This window comes from Aulonocara sp. 'chitande type north' Nkhata Bay, linkage group LG15 (genome assembly GCF_057382095.1).
Source record: "Aulonocara sp. 'chitande type north' Nkhata Bay isolate Kocher_YH1m ecotype deep benthic linkage group LG15, A_spYH_male_GT1.1, whole genome shotgun sequence".
NCBI lineage: Eukaryota > Metazoa > Chordata > Actinopteri > Cichliformes > Cichlidae > Aulonocara > Aulonocara sp. 'chitande type north' Nkhata Bay.
In genome coordinates, this window is record NC_141358.1 from 22,977,036 (window position 1) to 23,000,062 (window position 23,027).

At 40.4% G+C, this 23,027-nt stretch overlaps 1 protein-coding gene across 1 annotated transcript in view; it reads left to right on the top strand.

Annotated features, from left to right (window-relative positions):
* The window catches only part of galnt14 (UDP-N-acetyl-alpha-D-galactosamine:polypeptide N-acetylgalactosaminyltransferase 14 (GalNAc-T14)), a 255,088-nt gene that overhangs the window by 115,395 nt on the left and 116,666 nt on the right, over nt 1-23,027 (top strand). Inside the window, exon 3 of the mRNA XM_086265026.1 lies at nt 19,782-19,880. Within this exon, the coding sequence (XP_086121152.1) occupies nt 19,782-19,880 (99 nt within the window). The remainder of the gene's footprint in view (nt 1-19,781; nt 19,881-23,027) is intronic.

Here is a 23,027-nt window from a genome sequence, read left to right on the forward strand (position 1 = left end):
AGGGAGGTCCATGAACCAACAAACATGCTCCGTTTGCTGTGCATGTTGAATAGTCCATTCTTGAATGCTACGAAGCATGTCAAGAGTGATGAAACACAGGAAGCTCTGAAGGCGACTCAAGATACTTCTCCTGGCCTTAGCCGTTGGCTCTCCATCTGCAGCGTACGGTTCTATAGGGGTGAAAGGGAGACGGGTCCCCACATGTTCTTCACGCCACACTGTGCCATCTTTCGCTGTCTCAGTCCCCAAACAAGCTCTCTTTTTCGGTGGAGAAGCAGTCTCCTCATCTGCAGTGTGAACAAATTCAAATTGTGAGCAATGGGAAGGTCAAACAAAATCACAAATGCATGCATAGATACTAATTATAATTCCAGTATCTCCTCCTCTGTGTCAGAATAATGTCTGAAATATCTTACTTACTAACTACATCCACTTCCTTGCTTGAAATGAAAAAGGAAATAACATGAAATGAAACTAACCGGAAGACTGATCAGACAGCTCTGAGTCCGAATCCGGCTGAACTTCTAGGTCTTCTCCATCCGAGTCACAAGGGTCGACTTCCGCCAGGATCATTTCCAACGCCTGCTGGGTGGTGAGTCTTCTCTGCATTTTCTTTCCTTGGAGAGGAGGTCCGTACACCACAGGATTCTTCAGGGCAATGAAGGGTTAGGCTAAGTGCAGTGAGATTGTATCATATATATACCCTTGATCACAATTGATCAGTGGGGTCAGGTCACACTGATCAGCGGGGTCACACCCCCGTCGTTCAGTGGTCGTTGATCAGTGGTGCCACAATGGACCACAGAACGACGGGGTGACGGGTTTCCTGCAGTATATTGCAAGTAAACCTGACAAGTTTGGGATCAAGTTTTGGGTGGCTTGCAACCTAAAATCCAAGTACATTTGCAATGTCTTCCCATATCTTGCTGGTACTATTGTACCAGTGCTCTGAATGGTGCCACAATGGACCACTGATCAACGACGGGGGTGTGACCACATAACAATGCAACCCGTCACCCCGTCGTTCAGTGGTCGTTGATCAGTGGTGCCACAATGGACCACAGAACGACGGGGTGACGGGTTTCCTGCAGTATATTGCAAGTAAACCTGACAAGTTTGGGATCAAGTTTTGGGTGGCTTGCAACCTAAAATCCAAGTACATTTGCAATGTCTTCCCATATCTTGCTGGTACTATTGTACCAGTGCTCTGAATGGTGCCACAATGGACCACTGATCAACGACCACTGAACGACGGGGTGATGGGTTGCAGTGTTGCACTCACTTTTTATTATTATTAGTACATATGTGTACAAATGGTTGGTTTTTTGTACTGTAAGCAATGGGAAGGTCAAACAAAATCACAAATGCATGCATAGATACTAATTATAATTCCAGTATCTCCTCCTCTGTGTCAGAATAATGTCTGAAATATCTTACTTACTAACTACATCCACTTCCTTGCTTGAAATGAAAAAGGAAATAACATGAAATGAAACTACTGTTTTTATCAATAAATGTCAGCAACAAAGGAGGACCTAGACTCATGTGTGTTGATTTCTCCCCCAATCCCCTCCCTCCAGAATTCCTAGGTAACGACCCAATATACATATGAATGACTAGCCAATTTAGCTTCCACTTCCAGCATTTGACTGCTCTCCGGCTTTTAAAGGTAGAAACGCAAAATGATGACTCCGCGGGGGTCTCAGGTAGAAGCCTTCTTGACTTGACTGCTCTCCGGCTTTTAAAGGTAGAACGGTAGAAGCTGGGAATTCCAGTGTTAAATCATTTTTTTAAAAACGGGACTCTATAACACGCGTAACACATTCAACATCAGACACACTATCAGGGTGAGAGACGCAGGCAAAAGAGCTTTTCATTGCATTAGTACAATATATCAAAGTAATAAACCTAGTAAAATCTTGTAAACTTGGGTCGTAGAGAAATCGAAAGGAACAAAATCAGGGTGGAGTCTGACTTATTTGTATTGTGTTTGTATCTACTACATGGTAGTAGATACATTATTGCTAACATTAGTGCTATTAATTTCATTACTTCCCCTAGTGGTGCAGATAACTTTAATAGTACTCCTGGTAGTAATAGTAGAGTAACACAAAAGCACAATAATAGCAGTCATACATACATATTAATGTGTAGTTGTACTAGTGTTAGTACGAGCAATAGTAACTGTGTGAAGTATCTCAGTCAGTACTACGAATTTCAAAGGTGTATTAAAATGTATTCATGATACTATCAAAAATTTTCCTTGTGCAGCAGCTTGGCTTTACACTGTACCAGGGAATTAAAATAAAATCCATAGACAGTTTCGGGGTGTCATGACACAGATGTGCACTGTCTGTCTGCAAAGTTCCTTCAAAGAGGTTTACTTGCATAACAGTATAAAACAAGAAGACAAGAAAGGCAGCTAACTAGATCCCTGCTTCCCAAAAGGAAAAATAACAGATCGCAGAGAGATCTCAGATCATTGTCTCTGAATCTTCAACCAATTAAATTCCTGAGGCTAGATTTTATTATGAGAAACAACTGATTTGGTTTCATGCTTTGATAATTAAAAGAACCCCCACTGTTTCACTTTATGATCACCAAAATGAAACTAGTGGAAATTCACAAATGCCTTCATATATATAGTACATGCATGTTTGAGCAAAACACACAGGCAGACGCATGTAGCATATGTGTATTTACATGAAGGTGTACACAAGCTCAATTTCATGCTAAGTGTTTCCACACAAGTAGGGAATATGCATAAACACGGACTGCTGCACACAGTCGGTGGCAGTCAGAGTTGTGGAAGTATAAAGCATGAATATATAAGCAGCACGGGGGTGAAGCATCTCTCCCAGCAGTTCCAGCCTCATGTTTTTCAAACAGTCAGAAAACTCTGGAAAACATGAGTCTCTCCGCTCCGCTGGGGGATCCAGCAGCTCTAACAAGGAACCAGAGGAGCCCAGGCGGTTGTTAATTTTTTTTTTTTTTTTTTTTTTTAGCAACACATCCTCTTCTTTTGTCTCTGCTTTAGTTCAGCTCTCACACCCTCTTCCCCTTTCGCAGCTCCACCAATAGCAGCTAGTCTTCAAGTGTTGCTTGTCTCTGAAGCTATCAAGAATTTTTTATTTTTTCTACCTTTTTTGTCACAGGGATTGTTGTGTTGTGCAGGTTAGTCTGTCACAGAGCCTGGCTTGAGCCCTCCTGGGAGACAGTGTTCTCCCTATAATGTGGGTGTTGGAGTTTGGAAGATGCTCTTGCTTGTGTTAATCCTTGGCAGGATTTGCAGTATGTGTGACACCCTCGCCCCCTCCTCCCCTAATTATAGTTGTTATATGGCATTCTTTCAAAACAAAAACAAAAAAGTAATACTTTCCTTCATTTCTGTTTTTACATCATTATTTAAAAAACATAAATGAGATACTGTCAGCAGAGTGTGAGATCCTCATAAATGATCAGATCAAAATCTCAAGTCATTTGTTTACTTGGACCATTTTAGTGCATCAGAAAGAAAATTACTTTACTCTGATAATACAGCTCGACTGTTGTGGAGTGATGATAATGACACATTTATGCTGCTCTTTCTCTCTAAAGCTGAGGCTCTCTGGATGACTTTAACAACTTGGCCATCTGCTTCTAAATGCAGTTTGTGACTATGTACAGTACAGTCTTCCACAGACACACAGCAAAGCTACACTACAGCACAGGTACCCACACAAACTTTGATATTCTGTACGAGCTCACAAACACTTCTTGTTTTGCAAGGGGAGAAAAAAGGAGGCAGCGAAGTAGCTTCTCTTAGCTGATTAGCCCTGACAATCAGCTCTAGGTTACTTTTTTGAAGTCACTGACCTAATTTTTTGTTTGTTTACTGTACATTTTAATTTACTGGTTATTTTGCCTCCAAACATACGAAGGATTTTATATAATGTCTCCAGGATTTGCGGGGTGTTACATCACGTACCTCTGTCCGAGGTCTGTGCTGGTTGGCAGTCAGGGCGGTCTTAGACCTACACACACAGCGCAGGATATCAGAGCAGGCCGTTTCACTGACAGAAGTGCTGTCTGTCAGACTGTCCTGTAGAAATGTCTCATCTTATAAATACACAGACACATTCCTCAGAGACACGTAATAACATCAAGCTATTAACATAAAGTAGATGTTTGCACATTTAAATGTGTTAGAAGTCAGAGGCTGAAATGTCTGATATGAAATGATGTAAACACAGCACATTTGGCATGCAGTGTAATAAGTTTAATTCACAGACTGCATATTTTTTCATGGAGTCTTTCCCATTCATCTCATTTATTATGTATGCACGTCATATACATGTACTACACACAAGCATTGCAATGGTTTCCCAGAAATTTCACACAGCGCACATTAGAAATTTCTAGAACATTTCCATACTGTGCCTAGAGTCTCTATCGCTACTATTTTATTCATCAGTTAAATGTATGAACCTTTTACGTTATCTTTGTAGTTATACAGGGTCATTTATATGGATACACCGTAATAACATGGGAATGGTTGGTGATATTAAAGTCCTGTTTGTGGCACATTAGTATATGTGAGGGGGCAAACTCCTCAAGATGGGTGGTGACCACGGTGGCCATTTAGAAGTCGGCCATCTTGGATACAACTTTTGTTTTTTCAATATGAAGAGGGCCATGTGACACATCAAACTTATTGGTAATGTCACAAGAAAAACAATGGTGTGCTCGGTTTCAACGTAACTTTATTCTTTCATGAGTTATTTACAAGTTTCTCTTTGTTCACAGCCATTGACATGTCGAAGAGGTTAACACGTGAGGAGCGGATCGAAATTGTGTTGATAGCTAGTGAACGCAGTAACCGGGTCATTGCAGCAGATTTTAAAACAAGACACCCTACGAGACCACCCATCTCCCATGCTACAGTTAGCAAACTGTTTGCTAAGTTTCGTGAAACTGGTTCAGTGTTGGATTTGCCAAAATGTGGAGGCAAGAAAACTGTCACTAATGAAGAAACATCAGTGGCTGTCCTAGCTTCATTCAGCAAGAGCCCACAGCGTAGCACTCGCCGCATGTCACTGGAGAGTGGCATTAGTCGAACATCCCTTCGGTGGATATTAGCTACTCACAAATGGCACCGTTACAAACTCCAGCTACTGCAGCATCTCAACGAGGATGACCCAGATCGGTGCACAGAATTTGCAGAATGGGCAAAACAAAAATTGGAACAGGACCCTCAGTTTACACAAAATATTTTGTTCAGTGATGAGGCAAACTTTTATGTGAATGGTGAAGTTAACAAAAAAAACCACCTCAATTGGTCTGACACTAACCCACATTGGATGGATCCCTCCAAGACTGTTGGACCAACAAAAGTGATGGTTTGGTGTGGTATATGGGGTACAACGATAGTGGGTCCATTCTTCATCAATGGAAACCTCAAGGCCAGTGGATATTTGAAATTGCTACATGATGATGTGTTTCCCTCTTTATGCACTGAAGCTGGCATGTTCCCTGAGTTTTTCCAGCAAGATGGTAAATGGCCTGCATTTTTATAGCGCTTTTCTAGTCCTTAAGGACCCCAAAGTGCTTTACACTACATTCAGTCATTCACCCATTCACACACACATTCACACACTGGCGATAGCAAGCTACATTGTAGCCACAGCTGCCCTGGGGCGCACTGACAGAGGCGAGGCTGCCGGACACAGGTGCCACCGGGCCCTCTGACCACCACCAGTAGGCAAACAGTAGGGGTTAGTATCTTGCACAAGGATATTTGGCACCGACCTTCTGATTAGTGGCTGACCTGCTCTGCCACCTGAGCTACAGCCACCCCACATTATGGTGCACCACCACATTTTGGGTGCCAGGTCCGAGCATTCCTAGATGAACAGTTTCGTGGACAGTGGATTGGTCGTCGTGGGCCAGTTAATTGGCCCCCAAGGTCTCTCAATCTGACCCCCTTAGACTTTTATTTTTGGGGTCATCTGAAGGCAATTGTATATGGTGTGAAGATACGAGATGTGCAGCACCTGAAACTACGGATACTGGATGCCTGTGCTGGCATTTCTCCTGCGGTGTTTCTATCAGTGTGTGAAGAGTGGGAGAAGAGGGTTGCATTGACAATCCAACACAATGGGCAGCACATTGAACACATTTTATAAGTGGTCAGGAACTTGTAAATAACTCATGAAAGAATGAAGTTACGTTGAAACCAAGCACACCATTGTTTTTCTTGTGACATTACCAATAAGTTTGATGTGTCACATGGCCCTCTTCATATTGAAAAAACAAAAGTTGTATCCAAGATGGCCGACTTCTAAATGGCCACCGTGGTCACCACCCATCTTGAGGAGTTTGCCCCCTCACATATACTAATGTGCCACAAACAGGACTTTAATATCACCAACCATTCCCATGTTATTATGGTGTATCCATATAAATGGCCCACCCTGTAGTTTGACTGAAAATACTTGGTCAAGAAGGACACAATGCTACACTCCAGACTTCAAAACAGGATTAAAATACATGATGTCCTGGTAGCTACATCTATGTGGGTTTTTTTTTTTTAGGTTTTTTAAAAGCTGTCTATGGCCAAAGTTGATGGTAACACGTCTCACATTAGCCCACACAGACAAACAAACCCACACAATGATGTAGATATAGATGGTTTGGATCTGGCCACCATAACCAAGTGAAGGTCTTGGTATCCACTCAACTGTTCATGAATCGTGGTAGTTTAAATTACTGTGTTGTATGTCAGTTTCATCATGATTTGTAACTCTTCCGTCAGCGTGGTCGTTGTTGCTTCTTCTTCATGTCAGAAATGGAAAATTATTCATCGGCGTGCGTGGGTGTGTGTGTGTCTCTCTTTTATCTTATTAGTACCAGCAACTACACAAGAGTAGCTGCAAGTTGCTCCTCTGCAGATTCACAGGTTCAACAGTACAATGTTTACAATGAAACATTTACCAACCAAACCTTAAACAAAACCCCCACCCTGATGATGATGAAGATGATGATGATTATTTTGCATTTATACTATAAATACAGTTTTTAGTCTATTGAAATGTGCCTCATGAGCCAAGTTTCATCTTACCCAACGTGTTTATATGGGTTTCATTTGTTTTACTGAGTGTTTTTGTTTGATTGAGTGCTTTACACAGCCTTGCAGAAAACTTTATAGTTGCTTATAAGAACTGCAAATAACTAAAAACTGAAATTTGTTAGGAGACATAAGTGAAAATGAGGCCAATACCTTGCCAATTTCTATTCTTGTGCAAAGTCCATACACCTCTAAATGCCTTTCATGGATTGAACCTGGCTCAATTAAAAGAGTTGAATCCACAGAAAGTATTCATTTGAGCTATTCATTCATTGGAGTCATTGACTCGGAAATTTTCCTAATGGAATTTTCCAGTAAAAGAAGAAATGAAGCATTATCAACTGTCCCTTGCTGTTTCTTCCCTCTTTTCTTCTCTTCCTCTCATTCAGGAGAAAAGAAATCCCCTGCTCCCTCATTCACTGTCGGTGTGTATAAATATGTAAATGGCTGTTGCCTAACCAGCCAAAACTAGGCCATCTTCTCCTCTGTGAACACCTGAATAGAAGTGAGACAGAGATAGTGGAAAAAGAGGGGGGGAAAAAGGAAAGGCCAGAGGTGAAAAGCTTACCAAAATATCTTACTCCAGCAGGCGTGCTGCTACTTTGCTCAGATTAAACTGACATTGTTCCATATCATGCTGCCCACGTAAAAGCAGAATGATATTATACTTATAATTCCCACGTTTATTCCTGAGAATATCACATTAAAAAAATATTCTTTTTTATAACAAAAGGCAACTTTTCTGTGAACTCTGTTTGCATGCTGTAAGCACTTTCCACTGGTGCATAAGAAGTTTATGATTCCTGCATGCTTGCAAATACATGGAGAAGCACAGGAAGTTTAGAACATTAAAAACAAAGGGTCCTGATGATGTAGTGTTTGGGAGGCAAGCGTAAGCTTATTTTTAGGGAATTTAAATGTTTTGCTGTCTCAAGTGAAGTAATTAGATCAGTCTCTCATCTCAAGTAAAAACTAATATTCAGGAAATGCATTCATTTTATTTATACTGTACTGTGCAAAAGTCTTAAGCCACCCCTCATGTACCTATATTTTACTTCCCAGGAGCCAGACTCTGTCATCTTTAAAGTGATCTTGAGAAATCGTTCTACAGGCTTTCTGATGATTTTCTTCACACATTGTTCTTCAGTCCAGTTCTTTAAGTTAGCCACTCTCAAATTGTCATGATTCGGCTGTGTGGCAGGCAGGAGAGGACCCAAACGCAAACTCACGGAGACAAAACATAAACTCAAAAACACAGCTTTAATGCTGGCAAAAAGTGGAACATGAAAACAGTACTAAACTAAACTGGGAAAGCTAAACATAAAGTAAACCAGGAACCACGGGGAGAATCACACACAGCATGAGGGAGAAGGCGACGCCGAACAGAGGGAGACGCAGACAGAAATACACAGAGGGTTAACGAGGAAAGTGGAAACACACGGGGAACACAGCTGACACAGATAACCATAACGAGACAGGGCGGGGTGAACATAACACTGACGGGAGACGGGCAGAGTCAAACAGGAAGTACAGAGGTTCAGACAGGAGGAGAGAGAGCATGGGGAAAACACAGACATAACGGGCTGGGGAAACATGGAATAAAACATAAGGAGAGACGAGGGCTCACAGATACACAGAGGGGCACACAGGGGGTAAAAGCCACGAAGGGAAAACACTTAGGGAACAACACAACAGGGCAACTCAGGAAACATGGCCTAAATAGGGAACAAAATACAAACATACAAGAAAACTAAGAATACTGGGCCAACATGGCCCAGGACCATGACACAAATGAATTATTGTTTGTTAATTGTTTGTTAAGCGCTTTAACACCAACCTGTGAATCATTCAAGCAATTGCAGATGCTTAATGTATTCACTACGGTCAAACAATCAGGATGTGATTGAAGCAACATATAGAGAAACGCATCTAACTCAAGGCTTGAACCAGTGTTGTGTCTGCACATAACGGATAACTTTGCAAAGGACCAGCTCCCATTGTTCCCATTTCTTTATAAATCTATGAGATGTGCCTGTTGCTGCTGATCTTCAGTCCAAGAACTGGACTGAAGATCAGCGGCAATGGACATAAGATCAGATGACTGACTTGGCAACTGAAAAATATCCCATTTATTTGTCTTGAGACACTCTTGGCTTGCTTTCCCAGTATGCTTTGGTTCATTTCCCATTTCCACAGTGGCATGCTGTCCAATCAGTTTTACAGCATGTAGCCCTGTGCACTTCTCAATTCATTGTGCTTCTCCTATCAGGAGTCACCGTCACTAGTGGCTCGGATCTAGTGACAGTCATGCATGGCCATGCCATAGCATTGTCTCAACCATGTTTGACAGATAATGTGGTGTTCTTTACGATTATAAGCTCTTCCTTTCCTTCTCCTTCCTTTTCTCTTCCAATCATTCTGGTGCAAGCTGATTTTGGTTTTATCTGTCCAAAGAGTTTGATTGTTTTTCCAGAACTATGGTGGCTATTTTAAATGTTTTCTCACAAAGTCTAATCTGACCTTCCTGTTTTTGTTGTCATTAATGGTATGTGCCTTGTTGTACACCCTGTTTTTACATGAAGATGTATCTTGATTGTAGATCTTGACAATGATACACATATTTCCCTAAGTCAAGTCTTCTTGACTTAGATGTTGTGAAGAGGGTTTTCTTATCCAAAGAAAGATTCTTGTGATTATCCACTTTAGTTACTTCTGTGTTGCTTAGGTTTCCTGTAAATGTCTTCTTTTTAAGAATGTACTCGATTGTTGATTTGACCAATCAGTGTTTTTGCTATCTTTCTTACAGCTTTGAGTGTTTCAGCCACTTTTGCACCAATATTTCAATATGGCTCATATTAAAAGTCGGAGTGAACAGCTACCAAATACCAAATCGTTAGAAATCTTCATTTTTGAATCTTCAGCTGTGTTGTACAGAGGCAAATATAGGGTCCAACTGTTTGCACAGATATGGAAAGGTTAGGCAAAACACAAATAACCAAAATAATGTTAAAGATACTGATGATAATGTCAGTGATTACAGAAAAACACTTGTTACACGTTCCCACTGCTCTCATGTCGTGATTACTCACTGCTGGGGACCTAATAAAGCAGAACTTTATATACTGACACAAATTAAAAGCTACATTCTGGGAAACACAGGTGAACCACAGAAGAAATCAACAACAGTCAACACAACGAAGTCAATTTAATTAACAAACCCAATCACATCCCACAATAAATAAATAGAAATAGAAACCTATCGCGTGGTAATAGTAATGATCATACATCCTGTAAATAGTGTTGGGAACTGATCACAGCGTGAAGGAAGACGACGGTCAGTAAATCTTGATGAGAATGTGTTTTCCTTTATGACTGCAAACACTTTAGGTGACTCAGTCGTAAAGCTGCAGCATCATTTGATGTGTTTACTTACCAAGGTGAACTAGGGCATTCGCACATCTTGACAGGTCATATTTCCACCGCAGTTCTGAGGATGTCCTCCATCACAAGCACCTTTATGCTGCAACCAAATATTCTGTACACTTTTTTTTTATTCAGACAAGGTACTTTCGATTATTTTACTCTGCACAACTAAACACATTATGTACAGATTACGAGAAAGACATAATGGCATAGAGCAGACTCCCTACACATGACCCCCGAGCAGGTCATCTACTTATTGGAAGGTTGGTGGTTTGATTCTTGGCTGCTCCAGTCTGCATTCCTCTCTGATTTAGCCATCGGAGTATGAATGAGTGTGAAAGGTAGATAGAAAAGACTTTTCATAGAAAAAATTGCTTTGAATGCTACAGGAGAGTAGAAAAGCTCTATATATGAAAACTTATAACACTTTTACGCTGCTCAAAAAAAGTCAAGGAACATTTGATTATCATAGTAGAACCCAAAGTCAGTTGGACTAGACTTAGAAGGATGAACCATCTTGAATCCACTTTCACCTGCTATAGTGCTAATGAGGGTGACACCACAACTTCCAAAGGCCTCCTGGCTAATATTTATCTGGTTTTGGTTTTTGTTAGTGTCCTCATCAGCGCTGGTAGCATGAGATGGTACCTGCAATCCACTGAGGTTGTCTAGCTAGTCTGTGGAGGCTGTGGAGGAGATACTGGCAGCAGGAACAGCATTGTGTGAGGAGGAGCAGCATTGCTAGAGTTAAACAAAATGACCTCCAGCGGGCTACTCGTGTGAATGTTCCTAATCAATTTGTCAGAAACCAAATCCAGTGTGGTGTGAAACCCGAGCTCCTTTAATAGGACCTGAGTTCAGCACCATGGAGAGCAACTGGCAAGTCAGTTAGACCAGAGAAAACCCAAACTGGCAGGCCCACCTTTGGCATCCTGTTCTCTTCAATGATGATCTTGCAGGCAGCATAATTTTTTACCACATATTCTCCAGACTATTAGTGCTCTGAGAGTATTCTCTTAGACTCTTATGGTTTTGTTGGAGGATCCGGCTCACCGACTGACGTGTTCCATCCAGAGGAGAACAGTTTAGTGGGGAATGGAAGAATTCAGTCTTTAAACCATCACCTTTCGATTACAAAGTCTTTATGCCTTTGTTTGGGTGAGTTTTCTGCCAGGAGCAAGACATCGCCGGACAGAGAAAACAAGAGCAGAGACAGACGGGGCAGGCCAGGCCAGGCCACTGAGCGAGGGAAAAATGCTGGGAAAATAGAACAGAAAAAGGCTGAGAGGCAGAACAAGTGAAGGACGGAGGGAGAGAAAAGTGTTGGAGGTGTTAATCGTAGGCTGCGAACAGGTATGTGTATGAGTGAGAGAGAGAGCGTTTGTGCGTGTGCACGGGTCTGACAGTATCTCAGGGCTACATCAGTGCCCATTAGTATTTTGCAGCACGAACACACATTTTGACAGGTCGGCCGCCGCCGCCTGCAGAGAGGGACTGTGAGTGTGCGTGTGTGTAGCTGCTGGTTTTGACCTCCCTTTTCATGTGTTTATCTCACCTCCAGATGAACTTTGATGAGCCAGCATACACTTTCACAACCACAAACACACAAATGGCAGCCACTCCTCATCAAATATTAATGATTTTCCCACCATCTGAGCAGAAATGTACACTAAAGACATTCCTCATATTCTCTCAATTCTTGTCCACTTTTCTTCTTCTTCTTCTTCTGCACTCTTTAAAAAAAATTTGCTCTCCTCTTCTTTTCACCTACTCTCCTTTCCTCTTCGCTCTCTTTTTGTTTCATTGCCGTGCGGTTTTGTTTCCTCTGCTTTTCTTCTCCCTCCTTCCTTCCCTTTTTATCAATTTCAAACTGTGGGCAGAATACAGATATGCAGCTTCAGATTTGGCTTTACTGAGGGAGGACACTGGGAGATGTTAATGGCCCAGTTTAGTGTTTCTCACTAGTAAATGGAAATGTTTCTGCCTTTTTACATTTGTTTTTGCCTTTTCTGTTTTTATCTCCAGTGGATATAATAGATTTTTTGTGATTTATAGTAGTAATAGCCAGGAAGTTGAATGAGAATCACTTCTTAGTTTGATTTTCTTTTCCTTCTCTTGTAGTTTTATTTTCTCTCTTGCTTCCATCTTTTTGATCTCATCTATTTTTCCCCTCTGACATCTTCTTTTCCTTATTTTACAACATGCACACTTCTCCATTTCTTTTACTTTTTTGTTCCTTTTTTCACTTACAATAGACTCCTGCTCTTTTCCTATTCAGATCCCTCTTTACTATAGCCTAGTTTCTTTGCTCCTTCTCATCACAGCTTTCAACTCCCATCTCACATTCTGTCCTTTCCTTGTCTCCTCCTCTCTCACACCTACCTTGTCATGGTTTCTCCTGTCCCTCTCTTTTTTTTTGCATTCCTGTATTTCCTTCACTGTTTATTTGTGTTCTCTTTAGCTTTGACGCAGCAGGGAGTTAACACACACACACACACACAAACACATTGATACGCATGCACATACATACATACTCACTTGCTTTGGGAGTATAAAGGCTTGTTCATATCAGCTTTAACATCAGTCAACTGTCAGCACAACTTTTATCTGAACATCTCTGTTGCTCTCTCTCTTTCTGCCTGTCTGTCAATGTCTCTCGACCTCAATCATCTTTCATTCAGTCTCTGTCTCAAACACACACACACACCACACACACACCACACACAGTCTCTCACTCGGAAGCGGCTCGTCTTTATCTTCTTATCGTTCCTCTCTGGTAGAGCTGCTGAATAAATCAACTGCAGCAAAAACCAGAGATGGAGGCAGGGAGATAGAGGGATGGAGGAGGCAGAGAGGCATGATGGGATATGATATGACAAATATATATCGTGCATATTCCCGCTCTCACCCAGGGAAAGGGACAGACAGTGGAAAAGGAAAGAGTAAGGACGTAAAAATATAGAAAGAAATCCGAATTCAAAGAAGCGAAACATTTCACTGATGCTCAGCTTTGAAAAACCTTGACTTTCCCAAGTGTGCGTATGTATGTGTGTATATTTAAGGGCACTTTAACCTCTACATAAACAGATATGCACGATGTAACAGTGGTTAGCACTGTTGCCTCACAGCAAGATGTTACTGGGTTTGAATCCACCATCTCATTAATAAGCATATTCAAAAATTGTACTCTGGCTAAAGTGCTGCTAAAACCAATAAAATAATAAAGCAATAAAAATGGTTAAAATATTTTTAAATGTCTGATTTAGGTGAAGAACTCTGTTTCAGATAAAGCTTATTTGGGTATGGTGTGCATGAGATTTGAAACTAGCTGGAACATAATCACAAAGTGTGGCACAGTCAGTGTTATTTACTGTCCGTCTGGTTTTCAAGCATGATGTAGCTCTGCAATGCAAACCAAACTTGCCCAAATATCAAAAGTCACATTCACTTTCTTGCACTTCACATAAGGTTTGAATATGTGCAAATGTATCAAGTGTCTACTCTTTGTATCCAAAACCAAGGTAGCAGTAGGATAAAATAGTACTCCACTGTGAAGTCAGGAACTCTACGAAGCCTATTTTACCCTTTATGCAAGGGTTTTGTGGAGCATGAAGTACGCACACTCATGTATGCACATCAGTGTAATGTGGACAACAGGACTAACGTGGAACCCTGTGAAGGCAAAAGTGCCTTTTTTTGGCTACACGTGTCTCTTAACCAGAACAGGAAGCTGAGTGAAGCTGCAAAATCTCTACATCATTAGAAGCTGGCTTGTGCTCCTTTACTCCTCTGCCAGTTCCTGGTGCCTTGCATGTTTACTCTCATTGGTTTCCTCATTATGGTCTTCTCATGGCATTGAGAGTTCCAGCTGTTTTGTGGCCTCAGAGGTGATGATCATGTCTGGTTTAAGTGATGTTTTGGCTGTTTGCTCTAGGAACTTGTGGGTAGAAACATTGAAATCTAATGCACAGTTTATTCCACACCGGCTGTTGGACTACCTTAGAAATGTGCACTGCTGTTTGACACAGAACTTAATTCTTCACTAATTTGCCCCATTATCGTATGTTCTGATGAAAAATACTAATGGAAAACGGAATAATAGAAAGTGTTGCAGTCTATGCTGACAGTGGACCCAAACACAAAACTGAAAAGGCAGACAGAGTTAACAAAACATATATGACCTTTTATAAGGTAGGTGCAAAGTTTAAAAGTAAAAATACAAAATAAAAAGTAAAAAAAATACAAAAGAAACAAAAAAAAACAAATCCAAGAAACCCCATAAATGAGCAAAGAGCACATAGGGAGAACACACTCCCTGTGTGTTCTCCCTATAAACACTCAATAGACAATAGACAAGGATAAGAGAGGACTAGATATTGTTTAGGGAACAGGATAAAAGACAAATGGGACACTAACTAACAAAGTAAAAGAGGAAATGCCAAGAGAAGGACGCTGAACACAGAAATGAAAAATTCGCACAGAAAGAAACAGCCATAGAACATAACTGAGAGAACCAGAAAACACCTAATAACAAAAAACAAGGATAGAAAACTCAGAGGTGCTCCAAACTGTGTGAAAAACAGGAACCATAAAAGTAAGGGAAAACCAAAGCAGACTGTAACAATGTTAGAGTGATGAATAAATAAAAGAATAAAGGAGGAAAAACAACTAAAGTATACATGCATAGATAGGAATGCATGGGTAGACAAATTCTCTAATCTCCTTTGGAAATATTGTTTCCCTACTTCATCTCTGTGCCTCCAAACAAAAAAGGAAAAAAAAATCAAATTGCAAGTTAATGAGGTGCTGATGGTATTATTTCACAGCCGGGTGCTCGTGCGCGCTGACTGATGCCGCGTGCCGACCTGTTAATACAACAAATTAGGAGTTGAGCTTGTGTTCTAACCCACTGCAGATCTCAAGAGGAGGTTCAATGTTTAGCTCAAGGACACTTAGATGATGCACACTGAGTTGAGCTCACAAACTAGTGGAAATGTGGCACATGCGGTCTGCTAATACAAAAACTCAGCTCATTGGATATTCATTGTTGTTGAATGTGTTCCTGAATAATTACACATGACCCGACTGATGTGATCTTGGAAGGTTGGAAACAATGTTTTTGAGTTTATGTTTAGTGAATAAATCCCAAGAAACTCAGACTGGCATCGTGTTTGATAAGCCATGAATACAGAAACACAGATAAGCTCCAAAGAAACTTATATCAGAAGACATATTTATGTTTTGTGGTATGAAAAAAATATTTGGTATGATCACAGTAAGGCAACATGCTTTTGGTGTCTTCGTTTTTCATATGTCAGGGAAGTAGAAAAGTCTCCTTCCCTTAGATTTTTCTGTGAGGAATATATATATCTTATCTTTTTGAACTACAAAGTTGGGCAGCAACAGGAAGGAGCTCCCCAATCTGTCTTGCTGGGAAATGTGAATATTTGTACTTATGCTACAAGAAAATTCTGTATTTTTGAGCACTATGATATGAACATGCTTGGAGAAAATTATGTGAACTGCCTATATAATATGTGACTAACCACTTTTTAATTTTAATACTGTGTTACAATATGAATTATATACACAATACAACATATTTCTGTTGAGTCAACGAGTTGCTGGAAAAAAAGACATTTTAGATAAATACAACTTTCTAAATTTTAAGTAATTTCAAATTATTTAAATCTGCTTGTCAAATATACAAACTTATACATGGTCTGGCGCTTCCACCAATGAGTGATTTTATTAAACAAAAGTCTAGCAGTGTTGCCGGGTAGTGACTGACTCGAGCAACTGTGAGAGGTGATTGTGAACTGACATTTAGACGGACCACCTTTTCACAGAATGCTCTGTCATATCAAGGAATGAGCTTCTGGAATAGTCTTCCACTGTCAGTGAGGGAACGTACAAGTCTCCCCATCTTTAAGAGTCACTTAAAAGGGCAGCTGAGGGACACACAAGCATGTGATCATGTTTAATAATCATGCTTTATATTGAACATGAAAAAGAGTCCGTGTATTACAAAAAAGGGAAACAACTATTAGTGTAATGGGTCAGTGCAATATCAGGACAGTCAGGGCATGTGCAATACTGGGGTTTGTGCAATATAATTGATGTGTTTCCATTATTGTTATCTATATTGTCCTCTGTTGTCCACTCTTCTTGTCATTGTTTGTTCTAGTATAATGTGAGCACTGTTTTTGTCCTTGTCACATGACCTGTAAATAGTGTCTCTGTATGTTTTTACTAACTTGTGTGTAACACCAACCTGCCAGAGGGTCTGCGGATGGAAATTAGCCCAAGGCTATAATCTGGCATATTTATATTTGTTAAAATGTTCATTAATATGTATTGCCCCTCTTTCTAAATGAAATAAATAAATGAATACAGCTTCCTTTTTTTGTCTGTAAACCACAGTTAATTTAAAGTCAAGCATTTAAGATGTGCAGCAGTGAACAGGTAGGTTGTGGCAGTTAGCAGACAGCTTCAGTTCAAGGTTTGCAAAAATGTTGCATTAAATACAGCCATTTTCATACATAAAAGTAATTGGACAATTGACTAACAAGCAGTGTTGTGATGAGGTGAGGCCTGTTCCCATGTTATAATATGGAAAATAAAGCAGACCTAGTGTTTAAAGTTAGTAGTGGGGATAGGCAAATTGTAGCAAAGCCTGGAAGGCCATTGAACACAACTAGAGTGTATGACGACAGAATTCATTTCATAGTTAAGAAAAATTGAATGGAGTTCAGTTTATTTATATAGTGCCAAATCACAACAGCAGTTGCCTCGAGGCGGTATATACTGTAAAGTAAAGACTCTATAATAAACCTCCGTCTCAACCTAACCAAGTCAAGATCACTCTTGAGGAGGTAGCTCAAGAGTGTCAGGAGGAGGACGTCATTGTCAGCATCTACAGTCAGTAGTTGTAATACAATGGGTTTACAACCACAGCGCCTTGGTTTGCAGAAAATCTGATTCAATAGAAAACATCTAAAAGTCCGACAGTTCAAAGAATCCAAAGATTCTTTGGGTAAATAAAACCGGAATGAACTTATATAAAAGTATAAAAAGGAAATGTGAAGCACAGTGCATCATCTGTCAAACATGGTGTAGGCAATTTTATGGTATGGGTGTGAATGACTGCCTGTAGAACTGGGCCAACAGTGTTCAATGATAACGTGTCATGGATGAATTATGAAGTGTACAAAGCTATACTCTTTGTTCCTATTCAGACAAATGCAGAAGCAATGCAAGAGTTTCTCAAGACAGATTTCACCCCAGCAGAGCATGCTTTTCATTTATTACATACAAAATGATATGTCAAATGGCTAGTTTTTGATCTGTAAAAATGCCTTCTGGCAATTTGTTTGTGCGTTTACATTTCACATTTTGTATTGATCCTCTTGTAATGATACAAAACAGGAAACTTTTTTTCCTGTTTTGTATCAAAGGAAATGGATAAAACCAATCATATTTTTCTTGCTTGTATGCGGTATATTAAATTAAATATTCTAACCTCGTCGCCTTCTGCAAAACAAATAATGAAACACGTTATGGAAGTAGATTAGGTGAGCTGCAGAAAACCACATGTTAGGCTGGTTAATGGTGCAGTATGTTTAGTTCTACAAACACACAGATGCACAAACACACACAGACACACACATATTCGAGAAAGGTTAACTTCTTAAAAATAAAGGCCAGAACAGACCAAGCAGACTGTTTCTGTTGGAAAATGTCACCAATCCATCAATCTGATAGGTAAAGGCCAGTCTTCTCATTATACAGTGCGCCTGTGTGTGTGCGCGCGTCTGTGTGTGTATGTGCGTGTGATGTGTGTGTGCGTTCCTCTTCTCTTTTAGAAGAAAAGCCTGCTGACCCAGCGAATGCACTGCAATCAAACATGCACACACTTTGCAACGTATTCTAATGAGCATAGTGGTGGTCATCTATAATTCATTTTCAACATGTCTGGTCTGATCACTTGGTTACTGTGTGTGTGTGTGTGTGTGTGTGTGTGTGTGTGTGTGTGTGTGTGTGTGTGTGTGTGTGTTATACCTGAAGACAGGAGCAGCCAACATTATAGGAAATAGTCTCACAGTAATCACCTTGAAACAAGTACTATTGACCAGTATAGTGTATGTTTGTATACCAGCACATCACAAAAAAATAATAATTAAATAGAAATTCTAGAAAATTGCTTGTTTTGCATGTATCATGGTAGTCTTAAGCACTTAAGTTGAAAGCAGTTGGATTTCTTTTTAGGTTCATGAAGACATTTTCTCTCTCATCTAAAATCCTTCTTCAGTTTTGGAAACTGACTGGGAGTCATAGATATTAAACCCGTATTGGGGTTATCATCGTGGGGGTGGTCCTGATAGTCACAGAACCTCCATGCCTCATGTAGTTTGCTACCACTACATGAGCCAAGATGTGATTCAAGGTGTGGGTCATTACAATCACATAGTGTGAGTGCGAGAGAAATCATCTGGGAAGGAATGTCAAGATTGATGCATGTTGACGATAGTTGGGGTAATTTTCTTTTATATTTAAATATTTTAAATAATAAACTTACATTCATTCTGTATTAAGTCCATTAATTCAAGCCTTTTGTGTTTTACCAGTATAGTCAGTTTTAGAAATTTTTATTTAGTAGCATTGTTTTTTTGTCAGGTACTACACATTCTTGTTTGGGGATACATGGAAAGCTAGAGGCAGGGAACAGCAGCAAGACCCAAGCACAAAGCAGACATATAGCGACAACAGATATGACATTAATAAAGTCAGGCGCAGCATAACGGGAGTGACAAGGATGGAGCTGGGTTGCAAAGTGGCTTGGACTTGAGGTTTAGAAGGATATGAGCTGAGCTGTCAGCTGATGCAGTAGTCTCACTGTAATGTTTGACTATCCCTGGCTAGGGTGGTGGAGACCACAGTTGCTACATGGGTGCTCCTCTAATCTCTTGCCAGATTTGTTATGTCAAGATCAGACAGCCTTTGATTTTTGACTCAACTTGAAAATGTGTGTCTTGCCTGAAAGTCAATTTGTTATATTTTGGGAACTGACAGCGAGCTGAGCTGAACAAAAGAGTAGCTGGAGGACTTGTTGCTCATTTAACTTTTACTCAAAGTTCAAAACAGTTTATGTTTACCTGTCTTTTAATACAGCATTTTAAAATTTGACATGCCTTTTACTAAATCAAAGGGTTCCTTGCCAGTAGCATTGAGTAATGCTTTTCTCTTTCTTTAGGTGCACCACTCTTCACTACGACTCAGAACTTCCTTCAACCTCCATCATCATCACCTTTCACAATGAGGCCAGATCAACTCTGCTGCGGACCATCAAGAGGTAAACACACATCTGAGACTTCTATATGGTAGAGCTCAGTGATAAAACTGCAATTGTGCTATGTAATTCACACCCAATCCCAATTCTAGGAGGATTTTGGTTATTTGTATCTAAATATTAAAGTCATGAAAAAAGTAGACAGGATTACTGAGATGCTAGGTGTACATCAAAGAGAGTGGTAGCAAAGGAAAAAGGCTTATAGTGAGTGGTATGTGAGACTGGACACAAAAGGACTTGTATTGACAAGCAAGGTAGAGAGACTGAGTTAAAAAGGATGTGCAGCAGGTTAGAGTGATTAAGGATGGAGATGGAAATGTGCTAACAAAGGAAGCGAGTGTTGAGAATAGATGGATGGAGTACTTTGAGGATCCGATGAATGAAGAAAAGGAGGGAGAAGAGGATGGATGAAGGAAAGTTGCTGAATGAAGTGCAGAGATTAGTAAGGATGAGGCAGTCTGTCTGATCTCATCCTTGTGTTAATGTTGTTCCTGAATTAAGATAATGTTTTTCCAGGATCAAAATTGCATCTAAACAATTATATTGCTATGATGTCATAGCTCTGTGACTTGGAAAAAACCTACACATATCCACTCAGGAAAAAATCATAGATAGGGTTAGAGGTTACAGCTAAAGTTAGAGTGTGGGTTAGGGTTCACCACTTTATGATTTGATGTGTGGTGTGACGTGTTTCCATGAAGCAAAACTATGACATTGCTACAATGTGACTGGTCACTTGCAATGTTGAACCTGGACAAACATTCGTTTTATTGGTCCAGGAATAAGACCAACACGATATAAGGTCGAGCTAGTGAAGGCATCAAAAGAGGCGATGAAGGTGTGGAGAGAGGGCAAAAGACTGACCAGACTGTTTAACACAGTCTTGGAGAGTAAGGGGATAACTGAGGAATGGGGAAGTTAATTGCTACAAATTTTTAAGAACAAGCGTGAACAAAAATACACTCACAAGCTGATGTGGTATGCTGATAGTATGGTGAGTAGTATGGCTTTATGCTGAGAAAAAGCACTAAAGATATAATGTATCCTTTGAGAGTGTGGATATAGAGAAAGCATACTGTAGTAACAGTATAGGTGAAGAGGAGAGTACAGGTAGGGTGGAGTGGGTGGAGAATAGTGTCTGGGGGAATTTCTTGCAGAACAGTAGAAGCAAGAGTGAAGGGGAAGGTTTACAAGATGGTGGTGAGACCTCCTATAATGTGTATTCAGGACATGGTGGAAAAGACAGGAGGACGAGTTGGAGGTGGCAGAGTTGAAGTTGAAGACCAGGATGGACAGGATTAGAAATGAGTGTATCAGAGGGACAGCTCAGGTTGAGCAGCTTGGACATGGACAGAGGAGGGATACTGGATATATAGGACAGGATGCTGAAGATGGGGCTGCTAGGCAGGAGGAAAAATATTAAAACTACAGATGATATGTGATGAAAGAGGACATGCAGAGGATTTGAGGAACAGGGGAGGATGCCAGAGTGAGATGGAGGCAGATGATTTGCTCTGGCAACCCCTAAAGGAAGAAAAGGTATTGAAATATTAAATCGTATCAGCCTTCATCAACCTGTATTGTTCTGACTTTATTTATTGTTTGCCGGTAAGCAGAGCAACATTCAAAAGACACACATTTACATTCTCTTGACCCTCAATCCACTCTATCATTGAACCATCGTTCTGTCAGCAGGTTACCACACCCACAATCAGCACAAACAGATACACAAAGACTCACAGACACACACAAGTTTTGGCTTGAGTTCAGCTCATTATACCAGTCAGTCAGCAGGGACTGGCTACGTCTCCTCACTATCACAGAGGACATTTTGTGATTTGTGTGTGTATGTTTGCTGTGTGTGTGTGTGTGTGTCCCCTTCAGCCCTTTTCAGAGCTCTGCAGTTTTCAACCAATTAAAAGACAATCTGTCTCCCTGGGCCCCTCTGCTCCCTTTGGCTCTGTCTCTCTCTCTGTATGCGTACAAGTGTGTGTGTGTTTGCCGGTAGTGACTTGGAGCTAGAAGTAGTTTAGCTGCCTTTTATTTTTACTTTGTGAATTTGGAACGTTTGTGCTCACCAGGGTGCATTAGATCCTCTGAAGCTTCCACGCTGCTCCAAACTGGTTTGCTTGGCATTAAAACATTTGAAGATAAATATACTGTATAGTCCATCTGAAAGACATTAAGCTGTGTATTATTTGTATTTAGACATTTTTAGGTATTTTTATTGCCCTTAAATACCAGTTAATATAACAAAGTAAGTTGCTTGCAGCAAAAAGAGTATTTGTGTTTTTTAATGAAAGACTGTATCTCTCCCTAGAAAATCATATTTTGAATGGATGCAATGTATTTCCAATCTTCTGTTGTCCAATTTTGGTGAATCCAGTGATTTGTACCCTCAGTTTCCTGTTTTTAGCTGATAGGAGTGGCACCTGGTGTGGGCTTCGCCTGCCAAGGTTCAATTTGATGTGCATTCAGAGATGCTCATCAGTTTGACATTCAAAAAAAAACTTTTTTAAATTTTCATTGTGGACAGTCTCTCCTTGTTTTGGCTTTGGTGATTTTCAAAAGGAAAGGGGACAAACCCTGCGTGGATTTGGTGTGACTGTTGAAGAATTGTCAGCTTTTGACGTTTCATATAGTTTTTGTGAAAATTAGCCCTGCCAAACTAAAGGATCGGTGTCTTAACAGAAATCAGCCACTTGACAGAAGAGCTTCAACTGGTGTCTTTACAGAGAGAGTGACGCACTTAGGTAAAGCTCAGACGAGTTAAGAGTGCTGCAACAGATCACTTGACATTTGCAGTTTTTCTGAAAGCCAGTGCAGCTGACAACAGAAAAAACAGCCAAGAAACAGAAACTGGTGATGTTATGAGTAATGAGACTGTAAGTGTGGAGTAACTTCTGTATTGGAGGCTACACACAGATCTTTTTTGAGAATAGTAAATTGGAAACAAACGTATTAGATGCGATGTTTACAAAGTATGTTTTTTTTTTCTAAGACAGAGTGACGCTGTGGGATCACAGAGTGTTTCCATAGTCCCTTAGTAGGTTGCTTAAGGGTCCTTAATGGACTATGGTGTGGCTTTGCAGGTTGTGGCCCATTAAGAGCAAATTGTGTGCTAATTACATTTGCCCTCACTCAAAACAA